Consider the following 17,121-nt stretch of genomic DNA (forward strand, 5'->3'; position numbering starts at 1 on the left):
TATGTACATACAAGAAAAAACTATGATTTACAAGATCACTGTTTTTTATAAACTATAAAAAAATGAGAGCCCTAAATAAAAATTAAATATCAAGATATAGTATGAAAAAACAACCCAAACAAGCATTGGCGAATCATAATTAATGTTTGATATCTGTAGAATTGTGTGTCATTGCTTTGTGGTTTTGCCAAATTTGAAATAGAGAAGGCACTTAATGTCAAAGCTGTTCCTATGTTAATTATGGAAAACTCTCTTTTTTCTTTTCTTTTTAAGACTTTTAGGATGTTAAAAAATTAAAGTTTAGTATTGGTTTGCATTCTTTTGGTAAAAATATATCAACTGCTGTCTACAGCTATATAAAGAAGATATTGTACTTGTGTTCCCCCAACCCCTCCTTCCCTCCACAAACACATGCAAAGTAATTTTTTCTCTTTCAGGTCCTTTCACACGGTGGCTATTTGGAATTAGGGTCCCACAATGCAATAATAGTATTCAGTGCCTGTTACCTGCCAGATCGAAGCAGAAGGGATTATGACTATGTTATGGATAATTTGTTCTTGTGAGTATTTTCTTTACTTTTTTTTAATCATTTATATCAGTCACTTTTCAGTCTATTCCTCCTTGCTAATTGAAGTGACACCTATTTGGTGAGATTCAAATTGAAATACCTTAAATAGGATTCGAACCCAGCTGGTTTCACAGCTCAGTTATGTTCATCAGTCTGCACATGATGATATTACCAGCTTAGCACTAGTGTGAATCATAAAATGCAGTTGATCTTCAAAAGCACTGAGACTAGAAAGACATGGTGGCCTACCTCCATAATTGAGTGGTCAGCATACAAACCGCAAAGCCACAGGTCCTTGGAAAGAATCCTGGTTAAGGCATGTATGTATGTATGTATGCATGCATGTTTGTCCCATTACTTATTCCATCAGATCATCAGCCATCCTCATTGTTGCATTTGACCCAAGAGGTAGAAAAGTGGGATAGAATAACTGAAATAGAAAGAAAAGGTATAGTAGATTAGTAACCTAGTTACGAGGTGTGTCAGGAAAGTAAAGATACAACGGATATACATGTATATCTTAGGGAAAGCCCGACCCTGTGGCCAAGTGGTTAGCACATCGCGCTGCTACGCCAAGGGTCCCAGGTTCGAATCCCGGTCGGGCTTGGTTGTTTGTGAATGTCCATTCATCAATTTCTTCATTTCATCACTCATCCCCATCTTCGCAAATTAGCCAAGAGGCACAAAACGCGAAGTAAAATAAACTAAATCAATCAATATCTTAGGGAAAATATGTAGGGCATAAGTTGACAACACTGACAGTAACCTTGAACCTTACTCTTTCTAGTAGCGTTCATTCGACAGTGCTGTGCTGAGTCTTGTGAGAGTCACATTTGTTGGAAATTACTGCAGCGATAAAGAATCCGCCAAATGCGAAGTGCCTTGGCGGGAGGTAGAACAAATATGCATGACAAACACAAAAGCGCTAGGCCGTCTTCGATCTCTGATGACCTTCTTAAAGGAATTGAATGCCATTTCCAACATGTGTGACTCACACAAGACTCAGCGCAGCACTGCCGAATGAACGCTACTAGAAAGAATAAGGTTCAAGGTTACTATCAGTGTTGTCAACTCTTGCGTTACATAGTTTGTCTAAGATATATATATCTGTTGTATCTTTACTTTCGTGACACGCCTCGTAGAATAAATTTAAAACAGGCTGGAACTAAAACTGCTGAAGGAATGGTTTGAGTACTTATGAATCATTGTATGTACCTTTTCTAATTACCTACTTACCTGTATTGGTTATTTACAACCACAGGCAAGTTGAAAGTTTTAAGATAAATGCAATGGTAGATGTTAAGTGGTATGTAAATTTCAGATCAAAGATGACAACTTGAATGGTTATTAAGGTTTTGAAATATATATATAATATGCATCCTGTATTTCGATAGGTACGTGTTGACCACACTAGACCAACTAGTAGCGGAGGACTATGTGCTTGTGTATCTACATGGAGCGACCTCCCGAAGCTGCATGCCGACATTCGGGTGGCTGAAGCGCTGTTACCAGATGATCGACCGGAGGCTACGGAAGAATCTCAAAGGCCTGTATCTCGTCCATCCCACCTTTTGGCTGAAGACCATTGTTGTTATGACACGGCCTTTCATTAGGTGAGGGTTTTGCATATTCTTCGTTTTTTTGTATTTATTAGAATCCAAAATCAACGTTCATATTGAACATGTGCATAAGATGTGTCTACAATTAACATTTTGAAGAGATTTCAGTCCAATATCAAGTTAACAACATATCCTTTTGCATTTTCACTACTTAGAACAGTTTTGATAGTATAAACAAAAATTGGACAAAGCCTGGACTGGCACAGTAGCTCGGATGATAGAACAATAGCACAGTATGAAGAACACAACTGGGTCATGGATGTGAAATTAAGAAAATTTTGTGTTTTCAAAAGTCTTAATTTTCTTCAATCTAGTATGTAAATATTGTTGTTCAAATGATTGAATAATGCAAGAAAAGTAATAATTTATTCATTTGTTCCATTTGAACAATTTCAGTTGAAACTTGAAATGTGGTATGTTTTCCAGAAACAATGAATGTATTTTCTTTTTCCAGTACGAAATTCAGCAAGAAGCTGAGATTCGTCAACAACTTGACTGAATTGGCACAGTTGGTTCCTCTTGAGCAACTAAGCATTCCAGACAGGGTGAAGCAGTAAGTATGGGATACAGATGCATTGTAAAATTCAGAAGTTATACAAGATTAAAGTTATATTGTGATAATCTCATTGCAAGGTTGAATCAATATACGAGGGCAAATTGAAAAGTCTTTTTTTTCTAATTTGTTATAAGTGTTATTACAAAAGTGAGATATATGAGCGATGGAGTAGGCTTTTCTTGGAACGGCCCTATTATAACTTCTGATTTCTTCCATGGCAAGGCGCTGTTATTAGTTGGCAAAGATGGCCGGAGTACTCAGGAAGTCCATGCCATATGAGCAGCGAATTGTTATTCATTTTTTAAACAACGTTCATCATCAAGAAGCTTAGGAACCCACTGACACGACACCTTGAGGTATCCCAACGAATCGTGAACAATGTCGTAAACACTACCATCGGAAATGCCAAGTTCAGTGGCAATATCTTTCAGATGAACACGTCGATCAGCTTTCACCATTTCATCACACGGGTAATGTCTGGTGTCAGCGAGGAATGAGGTTGCTCATTGTCCTCCACATTTTCCCATCCATTTTCAAACTCCTTGCACCATCACTGCAGACTTTGCACTGATAAACACTTGTCCCCATACACTGGCTCCATTTCGCTGTGGATATCTGTGGCTGTTTGTCCTTTGCACCGTAAAAAAGGAATAACACTTCGCTGCTCATATGGCGTGGACTTCCTAAGCACTCCGGCCATCTTTGCCAACTGATAACAGTGCCGTGCTATGGAAGAAATCGGAAGTTACAATAGGGCCATTGCAAGAAAAGCGACTGCATCACTCGTATATCTCTTTTGTAATAACACTTATAACAAGCTAGAAAAAAATTAGGTGCAAAGACTTTTCGATTTGCCCTCGTATATAAGGTAATGTGTGATAGTGTGTCAATGAAACTGTGATGAGGTCCCCATGATTATCTAAAAGTTTGACAATATCTGCATTGAACTAAAATTGAATGTCACTGTTGAAAAAGCTATGTTTGTAGGTTGCATTAAAGATGAATATGAAGCTTGAATGTTACAATTAACCCAAGAGGTAGGAATGCAATACAAAATAACCAAAATACATAATAGACATTGCTTCTTCAGTTTTCCAAGGCTGGTCAAATAAAGCATATAAGCAGGGTGGTCAAAAACGAGTGCAGTTCAAATCAAGAGGCCTAGCATTATCATGCAGCAGCGTGTAGTATTTGCTTTTGCATAAGTAACACTACTTGTTTACTTTTTGCCCTTATGGAATATTTCGATGGCATTTATATATTGAGCAATAAAATACATATTTAATTAAATTAGCTTTGTCAAATGACTCATGGCATGGGATATATTATCATGTAGCCTTTCCGAAAGTTATTGTAGCTCTCTCTATGGCATTGAGTTGTTGACTCGTAATCTTGCCACCAAAGATTTCAGGTTAGAATCCTGTCCATCACTGTTCTTCTTATCAATTTAAACATAGTTCATCTTCACCATTGCAGTTAGTCAAAAGTGTCAGAAAGTTGACTTAAAAGTTATGTGAAAATTGTCTCACCCAGGAATTAAACCTTGATCTTTGGAATTCCATGTGAGTTCCATACCACTGGGTTACCAAGTCAACTTCGAATCCCAGCCTGGGCATGGGTGTTCTTTGAGTGTCCCTTCATCATCCTCATCTTCGCAATTAGCCAAAAGTGGCAGAAAAGCGAAGTAAAATAAACCAAATCAATCAATGGGACTAGCTTTATATACAGGGTATACCCAAATGAATGGTGCAGTTGAAAATGCCAATAAAAATTTCATTTTTCAACTTATGTGGTTACAGCAAACACTGTTAGAGGCGGAAACTGTCCCAGTTTTTGATATGGGAGTTAAAATTACAATCTTTCTGATTCACTGATTTCAAATATGGCCTCCATCATGTAAGGATTTTCCACAAAAAAATCACATTCTCCCTTGGCCCCCTTGTTCCCCGGATCTTATGCCATGTGATTTCTTCTATGGGGGTTTATGCACAATCAATGCCAACTTCCATCCAGCAACTTCGTGATCGGATAAAGCATGCAGTGCAGGACATTACAGTGGACATGTTACACCATGTCTGGAACAAGTTTGATTATCACATTGATGTGTGTCGTGTGACCAGGGGAGCCCACATTGAAGGATTGTAATTTTAACTCGCATATCAAAAACTGGGACAGTTTGCGTCTCTTAACAGTGTTTGCTGCAACCACGTAAGTTAAAAAATGAAATGTTGATTGACATTTATAATCGCACCATTCATATGTGTATACCCTGTATATTATTTCTGTGGAAATACAATTGAAATTATAAGCTAATTGGTTGCAGCATATGAAAACATTAAATCATCCTGTAAGAATAAAATTGAATACACAAGGAAATTTCCATTCTCAAGAAGTTTATATGTTAATCAGGATGTAACAATGAATACGTCTAATGTAATGATGACTAAGCAGAAGTATAACAAAACTAGTTGCACATTTGACGTGCACAACAATTTGTTGCAAGTGGAAGCACCTTGTAAGATGTTTTCGATCATTTAAGATAAGCCATTCTTTGGTTCTTAATTTTCGTGCAAATTCAAAAAGTGTCGTTTTGTTCAAAAATTTCGAAATTGAAATGCACCAGAGTCCATTGATAAAGTTCACATTACATACAATATCAATCAAAATGTTATAGTGCACTGAAATTCGAATACTATTATTATGATAGTGTATAGGCAGAAATGGTATCTGTAGTTTTTCTTAAAATTAGCATGTTTGAATGTGTTGTAGTAAATTCATATGATAATGTCGAAACTGTCAGAAGTTCACGTTTTTACTTCGTATTCATTGTATTATGCATTTCAGTTCTACTATTACACTTGTTTGGTGGTTGAATGAAGAAAATATGCAATTAAGTGCATTAGGAGTGTTGTTTTCCTTAATCAAGCTATTGTTTATACTTGTTATTCTAACGTAAATAATCTCTTTTTCCTGCAGAATAAAGCATCTGTAGATTGTTTCTGAATGACACCTTCCAACTCTGCTGCATGAGGTGAAAGAAAGGGTTTTATTGTCAATTTGTAACTAACACTAGACAACAAATTTTAACTTTTTGTTTTTTACAGAGGCCAAAATAGCTGATTTATATGGATTTGAGTGTGCTGAAGTTGAAAATGACAATTAAAAATCTACATTAGCTCAGGTTTTGAAGTTATTGAAACTTTTATGTTCTTCACATATTATAATGGGCCATAGTCTAACAAGCGTAGCACTGCCTAACACACATTTACTTACCAAATAATTGACAGTGGTTTTGGGGTTAATTCGATGCACTGATCACAAATATGGAGTTCGTTTTTCTCGAATGGCTCTAGTTTTTAGGATACAGGGTGTTGAAGTTTCACTGCTTTGACAAATGACTTCATCAATCCTAGCTTCACATGTAGTGGTGGTAACAGGACTTTACTGGGATTTACAAGTGGCTCCCATGAGACATTTTCTTGCCAGGCAATAAAGCTTGTCGTCGTGGCCAGTCCTTCTGTTTGTAATGTAAATCCTTAGCACGACTGTCCAACTCACAAATGTAGCAGCAGTACTTAGTGTACCCACCTTGTAGGCCCATAAGCATACCGATGACTTTTAAATCAGCACGTATGAGCCATTGATGCTTATCATAGTCGATGCTGTTTAAAATACCTCTCATCATGATGTACCTTTCCTTTGCTAGGGCTGCATATGCCACTGGGATGGAAGGAAGCACATTGCCATTATGTAATAGCAAACTAGTTTTCGAACCATCTATAAAAAGTCTCCATTCATCCTGTTTGTATAAGATATTGAGTTCTTGCACCAAACCTTCAACATCCATACAGTATGTCATTTCGTTTGTTGTGTTGAAAAACCTTTCGAGTGGCTTCTGACGTTGGCGAAAAGTACATACTCGAGCTTTATCTTCCAGAAGATTCCACTCCATTAAACGAGAAGCTAATACTTCGGCTTTATGTTTTGGAAGGTCCAAGTCTCTAACAAGATCATTGAGTTCACTTCACTTTCCTAGATGATGTTTGTGAAATGTGGAAGGATGGCATCAATCTGACTGGTCTTCATCTTCACTGTCACTAGAAAAAAGTTTATTGTTGTGGCTATTGGAGGATATGGCACTGGAAGACCCACTCCATGAGGAACTGGTCGCATCGCACTTGGTATATTAGGATACTGTATGATGCTCTACTTTTTCTTGTTCAATCCTTTACTTAGCGGACGCACCAAGCAGAAGTAGCAATTTGTTGCGTGGTTTGTAGGTTCGCGCCAAATGGCCGGCACTGCAAAACGCATGGAAACTTTTTTCCTTTCATCCATGCATTTAGAGTTGATGAACATGTCGTACAACAAAAATGAGGTGCCCATGCTTTTGATTGGTCCCCAACACGGTACCCGAAATACAGGAAATAAGCTTTTTTCACTGCTTCTGACAATGTTCGCTTCCTTTGTCCAAAAATTGCATCTCCACATATATAACAAAAATTGTTGGGGTTATTAACACAACTGCGGGGCATTATAACAGCAGTTTTGATTCCACACAGTAACTCAGAAACTCACGTCACAATACACAATGGACCACTCCGGAAGTCAAGCAATCTCAGACTGTGTTAGCTAGAAACAAAACACTGACGTAATATCACGCGGAGCACGTGTTCACCGATCGATATATCTGGCGATGTGGTCAAGGTTGTCGCCTCACAATACAATGTGCGTGTCTTATAACTGCGTGAAACACAGCATTCATTGGCATTCTTGAAATAACAAGAAAACGAGAGCTAAAAAACAGAAATAAGGACGTGACAGACTTCATATAGCACGAAAACGTACCAAAATCTCTAAGATTGATTTTTTTTACTTTATTTAAAAAACGGGAGCTAAAAAACAAAAACTATTGTCATTTTCGAATTCAGCGTACCAAAATCTATAAAGATTGGGTATTTTCCTTTCTGTAAAAATTTCATTGTTGAACAGTGTAATTTGATAATCTGGTAATGCTGTAAATAATTTTGAGTAACAGTCTCTTTGCTTGCGTCTGTTGCTTGCACTAATAGGTTGTGTTTTCTGTGTAAGGTACGATGAGATCAAGGAGAGCTTGGAGCAAGGGAATTGAATCTCAGGAATGCTATACAGGTAATTTGGTGGTTGTCTGTGTGTTTTTCCCCTGCAGTAATGCATGGTTTCTTAAAGCATTGATGCATGTGAAGTGCATTTTTATGAGACTGCTTGCATGGCTTTTCCACTTAAAGGATGTGGTATGCACCGTAGCGAATGACACATTTGAATGCTTTTTCTCCGTATGCTTTGCCTAGAGTTTGTCTCCGATGACACTACATTAGTCATCCTTAAAAACCCAGATTACACTTTCCAAGCACTGTGTTTCTCTTTTCTCTTTCTGCGAAGCTCTACATTGCTTTATTACGCTGCTGCTATTTTAATGTATTTTTACTAGGTATGAGCCAATGCAACTTTGAATTCATACCTATACCAATATACATACCGACACCTGTTTCAATACTCATCAATGTCATTTTTTAACATTATAACAATTTAAAAGTTCCGATCAGAATACTTGTAAGTATTAAACTATAAGTATCTCATTGCAAGTATACCACATCATTCTAATAGTTTTTACTTTAAAACGTTTTATGAATTACATAAGAAATAATTGGAATATGAAACTAGATGCCATTTAATTATGAAATTTACTTTTTGCCACACAATATTGAAATGAATATGAAGTAAAATTACTGCATATTTAGATGCTGCAAAAATGTCACATGGATCTTGCAGACCCTGCGAGATGCAGAGATTCCAGAAAGTATCAGCTAGTATTGGTGGTTCAATTTGGACCAATACATGCATTTTATATAGGTCAGTGGCTGAACGCTGTTCTTTCATGGGGAGTGAATGCCCATTTTTAGCTCTCATCTGCCAGGTTCATTGAAAGTATGTTAATGTTAAATGGTGCCTTCTGGGGGTGATCCCGTAATCACTTGATTTTAGGCATTGAAGAGGTCGCCATGTATTATTTGTTAATTTACTAGTTGTTGATGCCTTGATGAGGTGTCTGCATAATTTTAGATGTTTGAGGCAATGTTCATTTTTATTTCCAATTGTAGAAGTCTTGGGCGTTCTTGCGTAGAGGTGCAGGTGGTCCCAGGTTCAAGCCCCCTAACTTTTAATTTTGACCCAGTATCATGAGGACACTTGGGCAGCTACTTGAAAAGAAGTAGCAAGCTCTTGATCTCGATAGCCAGATAACAGTGGCTATGGGAGGGACTTGATATGCTACTATGCATCAGCCAACCAAAAGCAGACCCTGGCTCTTAAAGGGCTTAAAGGGCTCTTGGCACCATGGGGTTTAGTTTTTAGTTTTTTTAGAAGAATTAGAAGGGGTGAGGTGTAATCACTTTATTTTAGATGCCAAGGAAAGGATGAGTGCGGTCTTTCGACATCAAAGAGAATGATCACCATTTACTCTCCTGTCAATTAACATTTATTGTTAGTATTGAATGGCTTGGTTAGCCTAATGGTTAACACTATTTCCTTGGGTATAAGCAATCACGGGTTCAATTGCCACTGGAAGCTTCAAAATGTTGGTGTTGATCCAGCATCATGACGAGAATTAGGGAGCTACATGCATCACCCAACAAATGGCATCCTTCAGGCCTTCGCTCTCTCAAAGGACTGTTGCACCATGCAGTTTTAGATGCATTTGGGGGGGTGGGGGGGGACATAACCCCCTTTAATCCACCTAAAGCACTGGGACCAACTGATCAGTACTTAGCTTATTGGCCAATAATTGATTGCTTGGTAAATTTACATATACAATATTTCCATAATAGTTGCCTGTAACGAAATTCCATTATTCTGCAATTTTCCTGCTTTGTTATATAAGCAACAAATCTTGCACCCTCATTTAAGGTCATCTTCCACATACAGTTTCTTTTTTTTAAAAAAAAGTCAAATGTGTTAACACTGGGGAAGTTAAGTATATTATATGAGAGAAACAGTATAGCATTGGTACAGCATTTAATTTTACGAATCATTGTTTTTTCCTGATTACTGAAGACCTAGCTTTAGCTAAACAATTTTTTCTCTAGTGCTTTAAGAAATCATAATTGTTGTGCTTATTTTTGCAAGATATCTAAATCTAGAATACTCATAATTTCTGGCTTACTACACCCTGTAGTGTTTTCAAAGGTAGTGCTATGCAGGTACTCCAATAAAATACAGGGCAAGTCAAAAAGATGTTCCAGATTTCAATTTTTTATGCGTCAGGTAACCACAATTAGTGCTGATGTAAAGGAAGTTTAATATTTATTTTTTCCAAATATTACAGATATATTAGAAATGACTTGGTTGCACGGCTCCAACTAACATGTACGAGGATGGGCTGAAAAGTAATACCTTTTATTTTTTTGTGACTGTGTAAAGACATTTTGGATTTTGAGCAACCATGCATTGTACCCTTCAGACTTTCCCCCTGTGTGACATGTGTGATAAAGAACTTCTCGAGAGTTGAGAGTTCCTCGGCAGGGGTTTTCATTGCGAGCATGAACAGCCCGACATCATACAGTGCTGACGTTACACATTCATTGCCATAAAAAGCCTTCATTCTCTGATGAATGTCAATTGGGGACACATTTTCTGCAGTTAGAAACTTGGTCACCACACGCAGTTTCAGGTGCACCGACATAGTATGGTTACATGCTGCCATTTTCCTTGCTCTAGTTTAGCAACCCCTGGTGATAGAAGTTTGAAACTTGGAATGGAGAAGGGAAAAGTCTGAAGGGTACAATGCATGGTTGCTCAAGGGTACAATGCATGGTTGCTCAAAATTCAAAATGTCTTTACACAGTCAGAAAAAAAAATAGGAGGCATTACTTTTCAGCCTGCCCTCGTATATTAGTGTGTAATGGGAAGCTTTTGGGAAATATACTCTTTTTAAAGCAACTGAGTTATAGTTAGCTTTCTCAAAAGTAACTTAAGTTAATCTGAAACTCATAGACAATGTTCAGTGCAAGACCTGCAAGCTGAATGTTTCTTTTTCTGTTCGTGACCATCTAAAATTATTTTCCATTAAAATATAATATCATGTAATTCTTTACATTTGAAAAAGTATGTGTAGAGCACAACATATTTTATGCATCATGATTAATATTTTATTTCTGTTTTGACAAATTATTGTTTTGTTCATTAGTATTAAAACATGCAGAAAAATAAGTAATAATTTTGTTACTTCTTGCCAGAAAAAAAGTCTCCATTACAGGGATTGATGCCTGATTGGCATGTGCAAAAAATACTCTATTTTCCTTTGTGTCTGTACTAATAGTGTTTACCTGTAATTCGTAGAATTCAGATAAAAAAATATTGAAACTGGGAACAACATCCTTTTAATTTGATCTTTATACATAAATTTGTTGTTATGGATATAAATCTTCTACAAAATTAGGAAGTTTGTAATAAATAAATTGCTATACTTTTTGTTAATTTATTTTCTACTTTTTCTTACTAAATGTCTGCATTTGAAACTTTTGTGAGCAGCTTCAAGGAAATATTGTCCTTATATTTGAGGACATTGTTTCAATGAAGTATTTAGGTAATATAAAAGTTCTTTTCTTCCAACTTCACTATGCCTGATGATGCAAACAAGAAGTTACTTAAAGTATGGTCTAGCAAATTTCCTTCAGCTTGTATGAGGTGGTAATACCAATATTAACCTGAGAGAATGTATGGAGTGCCACAATTAAAAGTGCCTTTGTTTGTCTTTTAACATAGACCGCTGCTTACCTTGTGTTTTTATACCATTTATATCCTATATCGCTTATGTCTATATTGCTAGATACCCATAATATAATTGTTGATCTAAAGTATGTGAAATGCAATGCTGTGTGCTTAGTGATTATAAGAGCAACATTTTGCACTTGTGCACAATTACCATGCAATTTTTTTTATTTATTGTTAGGTTTTAAGATCCAGATGAACAATTTAATGTTTCCCGGTTGCAGAATATTCTTTTGTTTGACTAAACATTTATCACTGAATTCTTTTTATGTTGAATTTTTATAAACTTGTAAAATCGTAATGAAACCTCAAGTTGATATTCCCAGAGTTGACATTTTTCCATATTTTAAGTTCACTGTAAAATGCATTATCAAGGTTCCGCAGCATCTGTATTTCTTCAGTAAATGCATTGTATGTAAGATTGTGCATTTCTTGCATAAGTATACAATAATACTGTGCAACTTGCAAATAAAACTTACGTGACTTACTGCCACCATTTACAGAGGGTATATATAATATTTCTACCCCAAAACAGGATGTCTCAAGGAAGTCACTTTACTCCATCCTGAAGAATTGGCAGTCATAAAACTATTATTATTTTTATTTGCTTAAGTTTGGATCACATTAATGATGCATTATAAACAACAAATAAAATTTGATCTCACATTATGAAAAGGATAATTGTAATCTCAGTATGACTTACATGTTACTCCTCTCTCCTGATCAATCTTTGATATTAGGTCTACTCTGAAGTTGAAGAATGTTCATAACCTCTCCCCAACTCTCGGTAAAGTTTAGTCTTACCAACAAGATAGACTTCATTAATTCTTGAGACATGTAAGCAAGATTTTTCATCTGTCCACATATTGTTCAGGAATGAGCAAACATGCTCAACGGGAGTGGATGTACTAGGCATTCCACCGCTTTCAGAAAGACGTCAGTTTATGTGGTCCACTTCAACTTACCAAAAAATCCGCACCCATTTGTCCGCCAAATAAACATTGTATTCTTTCCAGCTTTTTTGACTGTTACGATTGCTCTTGCAAATTGCCACTGATCGAACAATTTTTTTATTTATTTTGTGAACTAGAAAATATTGGGTTGGTGCGAATGAAATGTCCGCTCTGATGTCTGGTGGGAAACTCACCTCAACAAAACAACGCAGGGATTGACTTAGGTTACGGGTCTAATGTCATAAACTCTGTATATGTCCAGCAAACAGGCTGTAGCACCCAGACAGTCAGGAGGCAGTGTGTTGCTGAACAGGGTCGTCTAAAAGTGCACCATGGAGAACACACAATTGCGAGTGATTTGTCTTTACGAATTCAAACTCGGACATTCTGCTCAGCAAGCCGCCAAAAACACTAACAGTGCATTTGGGCCAGGAATGGTAAATGAAAGCACCATTCGCAGCTGGTTTGTCAAATTTCGTTCCGGTGACACAGCATTGCAAAATGAACCCCGTGGCCATCGACCAACATCATGTTCGGATGAGCTCTTCAGGAACGCCGTGGAAGCGGACCCTCGGAAAAGTGTTCGTGCCATTGCAGACGAGTTAGGCATTCACCATACCACTGTTGTTCGGCTGCTCCGTGCGATCGGTAAAGTGAAAAAGTTGGACTCATGGTTACCACATGATTTGACAACAGTCAACAAGACTCGCCATCTGGAGGTGTGCAGTTCTCTGAGTGTAAGGAATAACCGGGATGAGTTCCTGCATCGGATTGTCACTTCAGATGAAAAATGAATCTGCTATGACAATCGTAAATGATCAGGACAATTGTTGGATTGTGATCAACGTCCAGGGTGGTTTTCGAAACCACCTCTCCACCCACGGAAGGTGTTGTTACTGGTATGGTGGTCTATGGTCGATGTGATCCATCATGTCTTTCTCAGGTGAGGTGAAACCATCAATGCAGATCGTTACAGTTCTGAACTCCATGAAATGCACCGCAAACCTCGTCGCAAGCATCCAGCAATGGTCCACAGACATGGTGTCCTCATGTTGCACGACAATGCTCGCCCACATGTCGCGCAAAGGACGGTGCAAGCTCTCCATGAGTTGCAATATGTAACCCTTCCTCATTCAGCGTATTCTCCCGACCTCCCTCCCACTGACTACCACCCCTTCAGGCATCTCGATCACTTCCTGACAGGGTAGACCTTCGCTGATGATCGGGCGGTGCAACATGCCGTTGAGAAGTTCTTTGCGTCGCAGACTCCAGACTTCTTTCGCCATGGAATCCAATTGTTGGCTGAGCGATGACAAAAGTGTGTCGCTGCAGACGGCGACTATTTTGATTAACCAGGTATTGTAGTTTTGATTTTTTTGGCCTTTGGCAATGACGCACCTGGGCCGGACATTTCATTCGCACCAACCCAATATATTAGCATTCACTAATTTAGTATTAGGAATTGTGTTGTTAGTTTGTCAAGATGCAGTAATTTAAATTTTTTGCCACTGACTCACATTGAAATTAAATGCTTATTTACTGCTCTAGAAATAACTGAATCCACATAAAACAATAAAAATTGTGACGCGGGCTTAAACAGTAAAGTGGACTGCTCAAATCTTCTTGACGAAAATGAAGCATTTTGATTGTTTTGCGCAATTAGCCAGAAATGGTAGAAAAGCTACACTTAATAACAAATTTCTATGAAGTACTTGAAGCAGTGTTGCTATGACACTAGTTTAAAAATCCCATCTATTTTTTTTTTTTTTATTTTTTTATTTTTTTTTTTTTATTATTATTTTTTTTTACCATGAAATGGCTCAAATTAGATTTAGTTTCCAAGCTAACTTCTATACTTTTATAAAATGGGACATATTGAGGATTTTTCAAATATGGACAGGATGACCGGGACAAGTCTCGGGATGTATTGTCACCCTATATAGAGTGTATGTTTCGTAAGTTACACGGGTCTAGGAGCATAAACATATCTGTTAGGGCAGGATTTATTGTGCTAGCACCTTGTTATGGCACATGTTTAGATTGTGTGTGAAATAAGTAATTGAAATGTGCACCGAAATAAATGAAAGAATGGATTTGATGGCAGCGAGTTTTTGTAAAGGACTATTCAGATGTGGATGCACTCACTGATAATGCACTTCTTCACAAAAGCAAGTGATAAGTTCATGTACCACTATTACAGATGTAAATTTGTGCTGAATGTACAAAATAAGAATTAGATAATTTTGCCTTTAAAACATTTTTTCCGCCCGCTTGTCAGACATATTTTATATGGTTCACCAAAGGTTTATTCTGGATAAGCCTTGGATCATAATATGACATACATACAAACATTATGCAACCTTAAACATCATTGCCCAGGTAACATGTGGTTAATGTTAGAGATGGCGCAAGTTAATTATTGTGGTATTACTTTATCTAATAGAATTTGTGCATTTTGATGTCTTAAAACTAGAACTTTTCAGACATTCCTGTTTTTTTTTATATAAAAATTGATGACTTAAAAAAAAAGTGCACACATTTTAGCAGATATCATTTTTTTCCTTGCAAAGATCTTATGTTCAAGAGTTTTATTTCAGGAACATAATGACTCAGCAGCACGAAAGATAGTTTTGTTCCTATTCCATTGTTTAGTATGTTTTAGATTTATTTATTCATGGTTAGATAAATTGATTACAAAGAATATGATTGACCTAACCTCGTATTGCCACATTGGTGGTGTTTGCAAATTTGTACTGGTACTTTATCTGTAAAAATAACTGTTACATACCCGTAGTGATATTGTTGCCCAGGCTGTTTAAACATTTCGTGTATTATAGATTGGAATTTGAACTCATGATAAAAGAAATGAAGAAGAGGAGGAAGACATGACAGTGGGAACAGTGTTTCCAACTTATGGTTGTTTCCACCAGGGATCTGCATTTGTAGCAGAATAAAAACCAGTGCCTGTCATGTTTCGAGGTTCCAGTGACATTCCACACATTCCTCTTATGAATGTGATGCTGCTTTTGTTCAGTATTGTTGGAATTTTTCAAAACCAATTTTATCGTTCTTTGCAGCACCTATATTTGCAATAGCTTTTGTAATAAAGTGTAGCATTCTAGGATACGTCTTTCATGAAACAATATAAATGCGTTGTAAATTTTCTGTCTTATTGTAAATTTGTTATTATGGAGACATGTTTTCTACAAAATGAGGAAATTGGTAAAAAAAAATTGCTATACTATTTTTTGTTTATTTATTTCCAGTGCACATATTTATTTGCCCATTTTTTCTTACTAAATGGCTGTATTTGAAAGTTTGTGAGCAATTTTAAAGAACGATTGTACATGAATATACATAGCCCAGTGATAATTTATTTGAAGTATTTTAAGATACAGTAGCAGCTGTTAGATGATGTAACTTGGATGAATGACTTATAAGCAGGACATGCAAAAAAAAAAAAAAAAAAAAAACCTCAACAAAAATTGCCATAATGACACTAACATCGTGTTTACAGTGCAAAGGGTCAGATCGACTTTAAACTTGTATTGATTCTTTTCAAATTATTTTATACTTAAAATGGCTTGATCTCTTTACGATATTGTTTGTGTTAATATTGTAAAAGTTTATGCAACTGTGGAAATGAGACAGAAAAAAATGAATTAATATGTTTGTGGTTTGTTTGTGCGGAATGTACTTAAATTTTCCCAATCAATGATCAGCACGAGCCATATGTAAATTCCGTTGCTTCAACTTGTTCTAAGGTATCTCTGTTTTATTCATGCAATTGGCAACTCTTCTGATAAGCCTTAGTTATGCTTACAATTCATGAACAAATAATACACTGTAGATATGTAGCTATATACTAAAGTAAGATATCATTTTACCCATGTATAGCAAAAGATATCCATTATTCAAATTTGATTTAATTTCTTCAGATGCTTTAGCATAACAATGAAAAAGCATTACTTTATGAGAATGAGTTGTGATGTTCTTCAATAATACTAAGCAAATATCCATAAAACATAAAAGCTCTTATTTTAAACTGATTCACTGTAGTGTAGTGTTAAAAATTAATACTATACTTTGTAAAAAAATGGCAACTTTCAACTGCCAAGTCTAGATGGATAAGAAAATCTTGCATCTTCACCTTGTGCTGTTTTATTTCTTAGCTGAAGCTGCTACTGTGATTTATTTTGTTATTAATTTAGTGCTTAGTTGCCATTGTTGTAATTTTTCTTAATATACTTTGTTTATATGAAAACACTATTTTTATAGAAGAAAAACAGAATTGTTCAAGCATATGCTGTCAGGCTTTGCTGTGTATGAGTGTATGTATAATATGAAATGCAGTTGGAATAAATTGTGTGCACTAATGTTTCATTTTTAAAATTTTTGTTCTTATTTATCAGCAGTGCAGGGAAGCCAAGATGACCTGGCAAGGTTTATGCTAGTACATTTCAAAAGCAAGAGTTGGGTGCTTGTAACAAATGGTGGGTAACAATTAGAGTTGGAAGTGGTCGGAAAAAAAACTGGCTTTTTTTCACAAGTGTCTCAAATCAATGGAAATACAGGAGTTGACAGTATTTTTCCTGTTCGATGGTTTTCGTTTATCCC

General features: G+C 36.5%; 1 protein-coding gene across 5 annotated transcripts in view; it reads left to right on the forward strand.

Moving 5' to 3' along the window:
- Positions 1–16,880, forward strand: part of LOC146004407 (uncharacterized) — a 145,592-nt gene extending 128,712 nt beyond the window's left edge. For 2 of the 5 annotated variants that reach the window (XM_083143244.1, XM_083143247.1), the window contains 4 exons: positions 438–559; positions 1,963–2,181; positions 2,642–2,740; positions 15,342–16,880. In XM_083143244.1, coding sequence (XP_082999370.1) covers positions 438–559; positions 1,963–2,181; positions 2,642–2,740; positions 15,342–15,393 — 492 coding nt within the window. In that variant the 3' untranslated portion in view covers positions 15,394–16,880. The other 3 variants (XR_014443927.1, XM_083143246.1, XM_083143245.1) reach the window with 3 other exon arrangements.
- The last annotated feature ends 241 nt before the right edge of the window (positions 16,881–17,121 follow it).

The sequence above is a fragment of the Lepisma saccharinum genome, chromosome 21 (genome assembly GCF_977018435.1).
Source record: "Lepisma saccharinum chromosome 21, izLepSacc3.1, whole genome shotgun sequence".
In the NCBI taxonomy this organism is placed as follows: domain Eukaryota; kingdom Metazoa; phylum Arthropoda; class Insecta; order Zygentoma; family Lepismatidae; genus Lepisma; species Lepisma saccharinum.